This window comes from Equus caballus, chromosome 8 (genome assembly GCF_041296265.1).
Source record: "Equus caballus isolate H_3958 breed thoroughbred chromosome 8, TB-T2T, whole genome shotgun sequence".
Taxonomy (NCBI): domain Eukaryota; kingdom Metazoa; phylum Chordata; class Mammalia; order Perissodactyla; family Equidae; genus Equus; species Equus caballus.
Genome location: NC_091691.1, coordinates 45,958,676 through 45,971,138, shown reverse-complemented (window position 1 = coordinate 45,971,138; position 12,463 = coordinate 45,958,676). Strand labels below are relative to the sequence as shown.

At 37.9% G+C, this 12,463-nt stretch overlaps 1 protein-coding gene across 9 annotated transcripts in view; it reads right to left on the bottom strand.

Moving 5' to 3' along the window:
- SPIRE1 (spire type actin nucleation factor 1) overlaps window positions 1-12,463 on the bottom strand; it is a 216,445-nt gene that overhangs the window by 184,176 nt on the left and 19,806 nt on the right. For 4 of the 9 annotated variants that reach the window (XM_070220660.1, XM_070220659.1, XM_023648211.2 and 1 more), the window contains exon 2: window positions 6,986-7,020. The exons of 1 other annotated variant lie outside the window; for it this stretch is intronic. In XM_070220660.1, the coding sequence (XP_070076761.1) occupies window positions 6,986-7,020 (35 nt within the window). Of the gene's footprint in view, window positions 1-4,154; window positions 4,475-6,985; window positions 7,021-12,463 lie in introns of those variants that run through there. 4 more of the 9 variants (XM_070220662.1, XM_070220664.1, XM_070220666.1 and 1 more) reach the window with 3 other exon arrangements.

Below are 12,463 nucleotides of genomic sequence, written 5' to 3'. Positions count from 1 at the left end.
ATCAGCCTGCTGACCAATGAGAAAATGCTCGTTACCAGCAGTTACCGGAGCTGATTCTTCCAATCCTTCTATAGAACACATATCATCATTTTAACTTCTTGTCATGCAATCCCATTTATAAACCCTTAAAGTAAGGTTTAAGATCAGACAAAGCCTTCTGATAAAAGAACAGATCCAATGGTAATTGTCTTTTTGTTTCTGCTAGCTATTCCAAGATTTACTTAGTTTGGTATCAAATATTATTTTCACAACCATAAAAAATAGGCTCGTTGTGCAGCTAAAGTTGTGCACAGATACAAATATTACATCTTTTGTATTAGATTTTTGACTTACTTTTGAAGTTAACTAAAGGCTATCAAATGCCAATTAAAAGAGGCATGCAATTATCACCATGAATCTACATGAGCCAGAGGTGAAATCAAAATGCAATGGGCTGATTTAGCTAAGGACAAAACAGATATTTTTTAATATTATACTCTATGTTAAAGCAGTAAACACCCACACACTACCTTTGGCAGTTTATTTTAGGCTGCTTGGGAAACATACAACATTTTCACATAGTCTAGTTTGTGTCAAAAATTGTATATAACCAGAATAGAGTAAGTCCAAGATACTAACTCTGATGTATTTCTTGGCTCATTCTCAAAATCTCTGGGTTCCCCCACAAAGCAGACTAATTCTAGGTCTGATTTCCCAGGAGGTTGAAATACATAGAACAATTCTTGAGTTTTTCTGAGTAATTTAGAAGCAGACTACTTCAAAAATTACTATAGTACAGAATCCTACATTGACCTAACTAATGGGGTTCAAGGTTCATGGACTGCATTCACTTCTGTGCCCAGTTTACATCTAACAGGAACACATTCTCTAGCTGCATAATGCCAGGAATTGAAATAGTCACAGCTAAGAGGCATACACAGAATAAGGAGACACTCAGCCATTTCACTGTCCCAAGTGGGGCACTAAATTAATCATCAGCGTCATGCAGATGCCTCACACTGCAGTTAAAGAAAGACTAGAAAATGACAAACCTGAAGGTGAAGAGAAGTGGTTCCACGACACACGCGGCAATATGGCCTGGGGCAAGTTACTTAACCTATCCTTTAGCTCTCATTTCTAAGGCGCAAATAATAATACTATCCACTTCATAAATTTGTTATCAGAATCAAATTAGTGAATGTCTGTAACATTACTTAGTACATAGTAAGCTCTAAAGTATTTTTTAAAGATGCACATGGGAATGAAACAAAGTATTTACATACAGTATATATGAACTCTACTTCTAAGATGTGAACATGAATCTTTGTAATAGTTTCCCATAGTAAAGCTTAAACCTTTCTGCTATGCTACTATTTTTACAAACTAGCTCCATCAAGATTAAAGTATGGACAAATGTTAATTTAACTTTATATAAAGCCTTACTTATTCCACCTAAAATACAGCTAATCTACCAAGGGGGCAACAGGATTGTTCTGGTTATTCATTTGACCTTCTTTCCTGCTAAAGGGAAAGGGCCTCTGAGTGCCTCATAATTAATGGTAGTTAATAGAAAACAGGAATGTGATGAAATTCGGAAAGCTAAAAACAACAGCGAAAAAGCCTCAATTAAAATACTTGAAAATTCAAAATTTAAGAGCTTAGTAATTTTCTTCAAATATAAGCGTATTACTCACAGAACTATTTAAATAATGGCAGCAGGGGAAACTTGTAAAATGGGGGTGAAAGCTCCCCCTAAACTGGATCAGGACTGCTTCCTTGACAGGCAAGTACGGGTCAGTCATTCAAGAGTTTATAAGTTACCAGTCTGAGCTGTGAGCCACTCCTAGAGAGGGAGACGTGGGGGTAACACATTGTTTAAATTACAAGTCCTTCTCAAAAGGAAAGGGACAAGGGGCCGACCCTGCAGCTGGTAGTTAAGTTCATGCGCTCCACTTTGGCGGCCTGGGGTTTCGCCAGTTTGGATCCTGGGTGCAGACACGGCACCGCTCATGGGGTCATGCTGAGGCGGCGTCCCACACAGCACAACCAGAGGCACTCACAACTAGGATATACAACTATGTTCTGGCGGGGCTTTGGGGAAAAGAAGAAGGAAAAAAAAAAGAAGATTGGCAACAGATGTTAGCTCAGGTGCCAATCTTTAAAAAAAATAAAAATAATAAAAATGAAAAAAGCAGCATTCTCTTAGGAAAAAGGAAAGGGACAAAATACAGATGAGTGGTTGCTAGAGGGAGGGGGGAGAGGAAGGAATGACTCCAAAGGAAAATGGGGGGAATTTTAGAGGGTGATGGAACTTGATTGTGGGGATGGTTAACACAAATGAATGTCTGTCAAAACTTGAACTGTAAGTAAAAAAGTTAAATTTTACTGTATGGAAATCATACCTTCGAAAAACAGAAAAAAGTTGCAGAAAAAAATTAAATTGCCTTTTAAAGTAAAAAATTTTGCATGGGGGCTGGCCCCGTGGCTGAGTGGTTAAGTTCGCGCGCTCCGCTGCAGGCAGCCCAGTGTTTCGTTGGTTCGAATCCTGGGCGCGGACATGGCACTGCTCATCTAACCACGCTGAGGCAGCGTCCCACATGCCACAACTAGAAGGACCCACAACGAAGAATATACAACTATGTACCAGGGGGCTTTGGGGAGAAAAAGGAAAAAAAAAAAAATCTTTAAAAAAAAAAAAATTAAAAAAAAAAAAAAAAATTTTGCATGTCCTTTAAAACAAATTATATGACAGATTTCCCTTCATGAGTTCAAATGCTGCAAAATACTAGTATAATAGAGTATGTTAGAAGTTTTCAAAACAGTGAGAAATAAGGTAAAATACTTGATTTTAAGAAACATTAAGCTAATCTCGAGGTACAAGATCACATAAAAGTTGACTGAACGCCTATGTACGGCCTCCTTGCTTTCTCTAAAGTTGTAATTTTGTTTGCTTTATTAACATAGGAAAAGCATTAAAAAGAGAATTATAAGTTAAACCAGAAAATAATTCATAACATGATTTTTATGTATCACAAAAACTATTAAATTAAAAACAGTTGACCTCTAAAAACAAAACAAACAAAAAAACAAAAACAAAACAGTAGACCCCTTAAAGTTAGGTATTTCAGTAAATGTCTTGATGAGGGGCCTAAAGCCCCAGAAAGGTAAAGGGATTCTGCTTTCCGTAGCAGTGACCCTGAGGCTCCTAGTGGGTCAATGAGCCTTGCTGAGGAAGTAAGACTGTTCCTCCCTCCCAGGAAACTGTATACCTCCCAACTAAGAATAATAAATATGCTGCATTCGTTAAGCTAGGCTTTATGCTAAATGCTCTACATTCTCAACAACCCATCTTTCGGATGAGGAACTGAAGCCAGGAAGTGAGGAGAGGGCAGAGCCTGGAGCTGAGCCCAGGCACAAGCACCACCACCCTGCCTCCTCCCACAACAGCCCTTCCAGTTCAGAAAGGCAGGCATGAGCTGCATCACAATGCGGAACCAGTGACACGCCATTCCACCTAAGGCACATCCTTCACACTTCTGCTCATCTACACAACTTGTTAGCAGCCCTTCTCTTGGTCTGGGCTTAATGCCAGCAAGAGCTTGACAGGCTTCTAACTTACAAAAGGAACTAGAGACCTCTTTTTTCAAAAGAAAAACAATTTAAGAGCAAAAAGAGGCTCAAGCAATCACCTTTGGATCCAGTATAATCTCACTCTCAAAAATGACCCTGTCTTCTCACTGACAAAACAGATTGGCTTAAATCCACACATTAAGGATTCCCTCAGCTCCCCATTGTCTACCTCAGGGCTCTGGCTTTACCTCTCTCAGCTCTCAATTCTGTTTCTCTGGAAAAAGTACTTGGCTATCCGTGCCCCAGCTCAACACTTCTCAAACGTTTTAGTTTTAGGACCCTTTTACACTGTAAAAAATTACTGAGTCCAAGAAGCTTTTGTTTATGTGAGCTACAATCTATTAACATTTACTATATCAGAAATGAAAACTGAGAATTTTTAAATTAAATTAAATCACTTAAAAATAATGTTAAACGTTAATATAAATAAAATTTTTATGGGGGAAAAAACTCTATTTAAAAAAAATAGTGAGAAGGCTGGTACTGTTTGATATTTTTGCAAAACCCTTGAAGGTTATCCTTAGTAAGAGCCGGCCAGATCTCACCTGCTCCTGCAGGCATTCTGATATGACAGCCACAGTCATGCAGTCACGTAGCCTCGAAAAATTCCATTGTACACTCTTAACAGAACGAAAGTAAAAGGGCAAATAAGATCTTAGCATTACTTTGAAAACAGTTTGCCCTTGAAAGAGTGTCGGGAACCCCCAGAGCTCTCCCGCTCCCTCGACGACGTCTGCTCTAGTCCAGTCATTTTCTGGACGCAGTGGTACGTCTGACTGCAGCAAACATCCACTCTCCAACACGGACTCCAGTCTCTCGGCTCCCGCACCACCACCGCCACCACCACCAAATGTACCATCTTCCTCAACCTAAAAAATGAAACAAAACAAAACTGCGTACTTAAGCTGTCTCCCCCTCCTCTCAAGCCACCAAACTTCTTGAAAAAGTAGTTCCCACTGCCTACTGCCCCTTTTTCTGATTTTAATTATCAAAGTAATATACAGAGACATTCTCATTTAAAAAAAAATCCAAACAATACAGATACTAATCACCATCCGCAATCCTAGGCTCTTCCGCAGAGGTGACAACCACTGTTAGCCCAGAAAATACCACCCGGAACCTACAGTGCAAACTAAGGATCAGACGGAACTTTTTATTTTCTTGTGATTTCCCTTTTCAAATAGTTACGCCTCCTCCCCAAAAAATCTGAGGGTTCTATTTAGATTCTAATTCTTTTGGGGACCTAAGTTATGAATCAAAGGATAAGGGCTACCAGTTGGGAGATAAAATGAAGAGATATTACCATACAAAGCAAGTAGTATGCAAAACGTTAAAACTATGCTGATTTTATGGCAACACAACATACTGAGACAGAAAAATGAGACTCAGGACTACGCCGTGTAACATCCCCACATTTCTTTATCTAAATGCTGATAAATGCTGCCTCTATCTGCATCCTCTCGATATATGTAATAGTGTCTTTAGGGTTTATAAAACACGTTCACATATACAGGTTTCCCTCGCTATCCAAAAGTTTGCTTTCCACCACCTCACTTTTACAAAAGACCTACATTGTTCTCGTTAACTGAAAAGAAACATGAAGAGGATTTACAGAAAAAAAGCGAAAAGCAAAATTAGCATTCAGCATTTGTTTCACAGCAAGCGGTCAGAGAGGCTAAGCAGTCAAGCATACTGTCGTATTTCGAGCCTTCCACATCAGCCACAGCAGACAAGGAACTTCAACCTTGGTCCAGACAGGCAGACTAGAGGAAGGTGCAGATGGTTAGTGACCTGCCTGCCCTCATGGATTCAGATGATGTTAACAGATGACCCTCTTCCTCTCTCTCCTACACCCCAACCTCCTGTATCTCCCAGTAACCAAACCTCCAGCAACTCAGCCTGCCACACCATCATCACCAGCATCACCCCTCAGCCTTCCAGAGAACTCACTGTCTTCCTGATTCTGGTAAGTGAAACCACACTGCACATATATCATTTCTACTTTATGTAGGCTGTGTATTTATCATATCATTCCTGCTTTTACTATATGTTAGTGTTATTTTAGGGTTTCTGTGTTATTTGGTATAATCTGGTAGGTTATTTTGTGTGTGCTGGAACGTTCAAACATTTCTCCCATATAAATTAATGGTAATTGCTTCTTCACTGTACTCCATTCCAGCTTATGAAAGGTTCCAAAGGAATGCTTTACTTCTGGACTGTGAGGGAAACCTGGATTCTCTCTCTAAAATTTCACAATCCATGAGGTAAACAGGCATTATCACTAACGTTTTATAGATAAGAAAGCCAAAGTTCTAAGAGAAAAAATTACTGGCTCAAAATTACATAGCTAGAAAGAAGCACACAAGAAAACATAGATAGAGCTTACATCTTTTGACTCAAATGGAATCCCACTTCTTTCTATCATATTGAACAGTACATCAAAAATTCTCACAATATAAAAATATTAAGTTGTCTATTTTTAGAGCTGACTTGGAAACAATTATCTCTACTCCCAGAGTTGAAAAGAAAATACAAAAACTAACTGTATAACTTTTGAATACAAAAAGAAATAAATGATTTTTGCTTCTTTATTATAGAACATAATCACTTAGGAAGCTTGCATTTTACTTAAGAGTTAAAGTTTACTAAAACCTACATTAACATGTAGATGTATAATAAAATTAGAAAAATGACTTAAATCCTTAGTCAGGCAATGCCATTAACGAAAGACCTAAGATTCCTAACATATGGATGACACAACAGTTCCTGAAAAGAACACCACACACACATAGTTTATGGACGCTGCCCTGGGATTTCAGTGTTACCCTTGACATTTCTGCAAGAACCACATGGAATCATGAGGAAATTCCTTAAATTTAAGAAACAGAACTCTGAATTAAATTATTAAAAAGTAATAAACCTTCTTATACAAATAACAAAGCATTTAATTATCAATCGTACTGAAGCACTGCTTCCAAGTCCCTCTTTTTTCCTCCACCAAGGCAGCTCCATCAGAGTCTGACATATTGAAACGCTTTATTATGACACACTAAGTTGGATTATGAAAAAAAATTAAACTATTTCTTATTAAGGGCTCTGAATCTTAGCTAACTCAATTTCACACACAATAACATAGGAAAATTTTGAAACAATATGACTAAGCTAATCTTTATAACACATCCTGACATTTTAAAACTATGGACACAACTGATTTTTCTTCACATCTTACTTTTCCTAAATATGAAAGATATATACCTGCTCTCAATACATCCTTAGCAGAAGCCCAAACATCATAGTGAGATAGTTCAGTACTCAAGATAGTCTAAACAGAACTGCAAACCTGCTTTACTAAGAAATATTTGAGCATTTCTCTTACCTCTGTTTCTGTACAATGTGAATATTCCAATTTACCTGTAATAAAAATACAAACAGTTACTTTCAAAGGATTTTAGCTTTTTTATCATTGATAAAAATATGTGAGCTACTGTGGCCATGGCTTCGTTATATCTATGAAAATCGATGCAAATAAAAGTTGCTACGGGGCTGGCCCATGGCCGAGTGGTTAAGTTCACGCGCCCGCGGCCCAGGGTTTCGTAGGTTCAGATCCTGGGCACCGCTCCTCAGGCCATGCTGAGGCGGCATCCTGCATGCCACAATTGGAAGGACCCACAACTAAAAATACACAACTATGTACTGGGGGCTTTGGGGAGAAAAAGGAAAAATAAAATCTTTAAAAAAGTTGCTACAATGACCAAATATTCTAGAAGGTCATTCTTAGAGATTTAAGTTTAAATAGGTCCATAAGAAAATAATAACAAAAAAGATGGGAAGAATATGCTTAATTGTAATAAGATCTAAAACACACAAGCATTTAATATGCATATATACAAATTCATGAAAGTAAAATAAAAATACTTTCAGACTTTCTTTTTAAAATACTTTAAAGGCATTTAAAAGGTACCTTTTAAAATACTTTGAAATTTCTTAAAACATCTTTAAAAGACTCCTGGGCTTTTCCCAAAATATATTTCCAATTTAAAGGTACAATGACCATTTCAATGAAAGCAGAAATATTTCAAACATATTTTCTTTAATATATGATGATAGTTTTTTTTAATATATGATTAGACAAAACCATATAATAAATTTAGTCAATCTTCCAATAGAGGATCACCCGAAGAACAATTAGGCTGAACAATATTTGGCTGCACTAACACTAATAGTTTCTCTTCATCACTAAGACATGATACCAAGGAACATGTACAATTATATATTTCTGTCAATTTGGGTAACTAAAACAAACTTTTTAAATAAAACCAGTTACTTTAAAGGAGACTCATTTAATAGTTTCAACAAAAAGGATAACACATTTATACTGAGCATTAAAAGTTTAATTTCCCCAGTTTATACTCCTTAAATATCACTGTCCTAAGTTCAAATGTGCATTTACCGCCACCTCTTTCCCTCCACCCACACCCTCCCTCCCCTCCCTGGCCTGCCACCCTCACAGCTCGCCCACAGTGGTGGTTCTATCAGTCTGTGATTTTTTTTTAATGCTTAACTAGAATTTATACACCTTAGTGTCTATGATGTTACCACCAAAAGAACATAATGTTTTTTACATGCTTCCTGACTCTTAAAATGAAAAATAAAGTTGAAACCCATAATTTCTTATGATCTAATGATCATAATGTGAAATACTGGCTGAAATTGAGACCAAAAAACAAAGGACCTTGGGTTCTGTGAATTAAAAATGATACATAAGTAATAAATAAAAATTACACAAACATATAGGTAAAATGAGCTTAATATATAAGGGTTTTATATACGGGGTTTGATAAATATATAACTTATTTATATATTATTTATTGTTATAAAATTGTTATAAAGTTATATATATCATATATTATCTTTTTATTTATATATGACTTTTTGCTCTGAGCATTAGCACTTTCAGTAGATTAATTATACTTTACTTCTATAGAAATGGTAACTAATTTAACTTAGGAAAGTACTGTGGACATGAACAGCTCAAAGGAGGGCAGAGACTATCTCCCAGCAAACATTTACTGAGTGTCTACTCTGTAGAGGAGGGAAAAATATGTGTATTGAGACAAGTATACAGAGAATAATCTCTCTGAGAACAGACGGATGTACATCTTCAGTATGACATTTTTTTTTTTGGTGAGGAAGATCAGCCCTGAGCTAACAGCTGTGCCAATCGTCCTCTACTTTATGTAGGCTGCCGCCACAGCGTGCCTTGATGAATGGTGCTAGGTCAGCACCAGAGATCCGAACTTGAGAACACTGGGCCGCCAAAGCAGAAAGCATGAACCTAACACTATGCCACTGGGCCAGCCCCAGAATGACATATTCTTAAGGTAAAGAGAATTGCAAAGAAATCTAGAATTTGATGTAGTAGGTTTGTTGTCGGTAGTAGTGCTGGTGAAAAATTCTCAAACTATTTTGTATGTCTTGTAGCACTGAGCAAAAAAGTAAATACAGTGATATTGTTGGAACCATCAAGAAAGGAGAAGGAACATACAAACCTAAATGTGGGAAGGAGACAAAGAGCCCTGCGGTGCTGACCTGGAGCAACAGGTATTATATAACTTCAGAAAACCATATATTTCCTGGTTCTGCCCCCTAAAAGAGGGAGAAGCAGCAGCACCCCATTTCGCAAGGTCACACCTAGCCCAATCTCCCTCAAAGGAACAAGGACTCCTTAGGAAATTGGCTGACTCCAGGGCTAGGACAGGAAAATTACAAAATAAGCGGGAACACCTTTTTGGAGCAGAAAGTAATGAAGTGCTCAAAGAATGATGGAGTGATGTCAACAGGGCGCAAGTTCTATGAAATAAGATTTTTCAACGCCCTCTATTATAAAATTGAAGATGCTTTCCTAGAAGAGTACCAAAAAACTTTCTGGGAGCATACAACCGCTTTTGGTTATTCTATTTGAACTGGTGACTAAGCCATACAAATTTGAAAAGGTAGTAAGTTTGAAATGCCTAACCACCTACACTACTCTACCATCCAAATCCCTGCCCAGATTCTGACCCAGGAATCAGAAAATCCCAATTACAGGACAGCAGAGCTTAAAGGGACCTTGGAAATGATCTTGCCCGATCCATTCATTTTATAAATGAGCAATCTGAGCCTAAGGAGTCAAATGACTTGCACAAAATAACAGACTGAGGAGTAGACCTCAAGGCTCCTGACCCCCTCTCATGAGTACTGGTGTGGTTTGATTATCCTGTTCCTCTACTCCCACCTGCAGGGGCAAGTGGAGTTAGGGGAGGGGAACTATAGGGGTGCTGTCCCAGCTACCTACCATTTATAATATTTTTGGAGAAATGGAGAAATGCATTCCTTGATTTAAAAGTTGGAAACAGCCAGTATAGCACCAAGGGATTTTCATTTGACAACTTTTGACTCTTTCTTCAAAAGTTGGTCACCTCTGTTTTATAGACACAGACCAAAGGAATCCATTGAAAACCTACAACCCGATGATTTCACTGTCTACAACCCTGGTGATCTAAGCTGATGGTAAGCCTAACCAAGGTTTCAGACTATTAAATGCAGTGAATTAGTTCTTTCAATAAAATTAACACCTTTATTGATTTCATTCATTTTTATTAGGTTGAGTTTAATTAGAAGGCTAGATTAGCTATGTGATGATATAAAAGGAAATATCTGAAATGGTATTTAAACATTAAGTTTCAAAATATTTCAACATTGTCTAAGTACTCATACACTAGGAAGAGGGATGATTTGCACTGTAAGCCAAAACTTCGGCTCAGTGTTTCTCAAAAGGAATCAGGACTTTAATAATGCTGCAAGAATCAAGGCTGTGTTTTACACCCTTCTTTTTAACTCATTCAGAAACATCAGATACACTCTTAAGATTTACTAGACTAGTTCCCTCATGTCCCAGGAAATAGAAAAACCAATGTCTTCCTATAAACTGATATAGAATGGCTTTAAGAAACAAAGCAGTCATAGTATAAAATGTCTGTCATAAAGAAGTCATGAACTAAGACAACACTGTCATCTTTAGTAGACATTTTAAATCTTAAATGTTGATAATCAGATAATTCCATTCAGCAGGCCTGCTCAGTAGGTCTCCAGGGAGAACACTTCAGTGAACACATCCTAGCAGGCCCACTTACAGCCGTGGCTGTTCAGGATTAGACCTCACCTGGCACACTCTCTGGCAATGGCCTCACCACAGTGGAATCACCAACTCTGATGAACCGCACAACTATGTGGTGGAAATCAAGGCACAGTCTCAGAAAAAAGTCACAGGTGTTCATGTAGATGAATAATAACTTTAAAGGAACTAGCAGACTTTGGAGTAGAAATCTCAGTATATAGCTAAGATATCACACAGTCACGTTATCAATACGATTCAAATTAACTGAATAAACAAAAGGCAAACTATGCCTGCCAAAAAGACACAGAATCCTTGTAATTTTTAGGATGAATAAATGGCTTTCAGAATTATTCTACAAATTTTCCCTACATTACCAAACTCTGGGCAATGTGTAGGTCCATCTGATCATGTGAAAGTATGTTCTTTTTCATGCTGAAACTGAGAGCTATCAATAGATATACCTCGGCCTCCTGCCAGCCTGCCTCTGCCCCCTTCATTCATTCAATAAATATTTGTTGAACACCTACCAAATACTATTGTTAAGCACTGATGTTATAGTAGCAAACAAGCCAGACATGGTCCTTGCCCCATAGGGCTTACATTTTAGTGAACACAGACCCAAAAAGCAATCAAATAAAATAATTATAACTGGTAATAAAAGCTATTAAGGATAGAAAAAGAAGAGAAAGAAAATAACAGAAATGACTCAATTTAGGGTGGTCAGGCAAGACTCCTTGAGAAGATGACATTTAAATAGAGACCTTGAAGTTGGGTAGGCACTAACTGCAGGGCTGGGGAAGAACCTGTTCCAAAAACAGGAGGCAGCCTGCGGAAGGCCCTGGATGCAGTTTGCAGGTGGGTAGCATAAAATGCGTAAGGAAAGACAGGCGGGGCAGATCACACAGGCCTTGAAGGACAGTATCAGGAGTTTCGATTTGATGTTAAGTACAATGGGAAGCTACTGGAGGACATTACGCAAAAGCGTGAGCTGACTTCAGGTAGGTTTCCAGGTCAGCCCTGCTATATGGAGAACGGGTGGTGAGGGCCAAAGTGAAAGCACAAGGCCAGCTAGGAGCTATCACTGTCCTGGAGAGCAAGGGTGGCAGCCAGCCTGGGCAGTGGCAGTCACTGCCCAGGAGAGGATTCAAGATATAATATAGAAGCAGAATTAACAGGACTTGCTAATGGATTGGATTGGGGGTGGAGTATGGTGAGAAGAAAAGAATGACGTTCTGAACATGCTCCATTTTTTTAAGAATAGTATTCTGAAAGACTTGATCAAAACAGATTAATAACAAGCATTAGTTTAAGAGCTCTAATACTTTTATAATAAAATAGACTTTTCGGACAATTTTTAAATTAATACTAGAAAAAGAGAGTTTTGAACATTTAACAGGCCAAAATTTTGCTATAAAATAAGTCCCGCAGCCTAATCACACCTAGATTTCTGAAACCGTGGCTTAGGGCTTAGAGTCTATGATTGGCATATACTTTAGTTTGCTGTTTCTTTATCAAAAGTTAGGGCATTGAAACTATGCAATTACGACCTTATACCCATCTCCTCCAACAAAATCATTTTTGCCGAGTTATATTTTTAATGAAAAAAATGCTATGCATTTGACACAAGAAACAGCCACATAAGGGATACTTTTATTTTGGTTGTTAAAGTGTCAAATCATTATCCTCTATGTCATACAA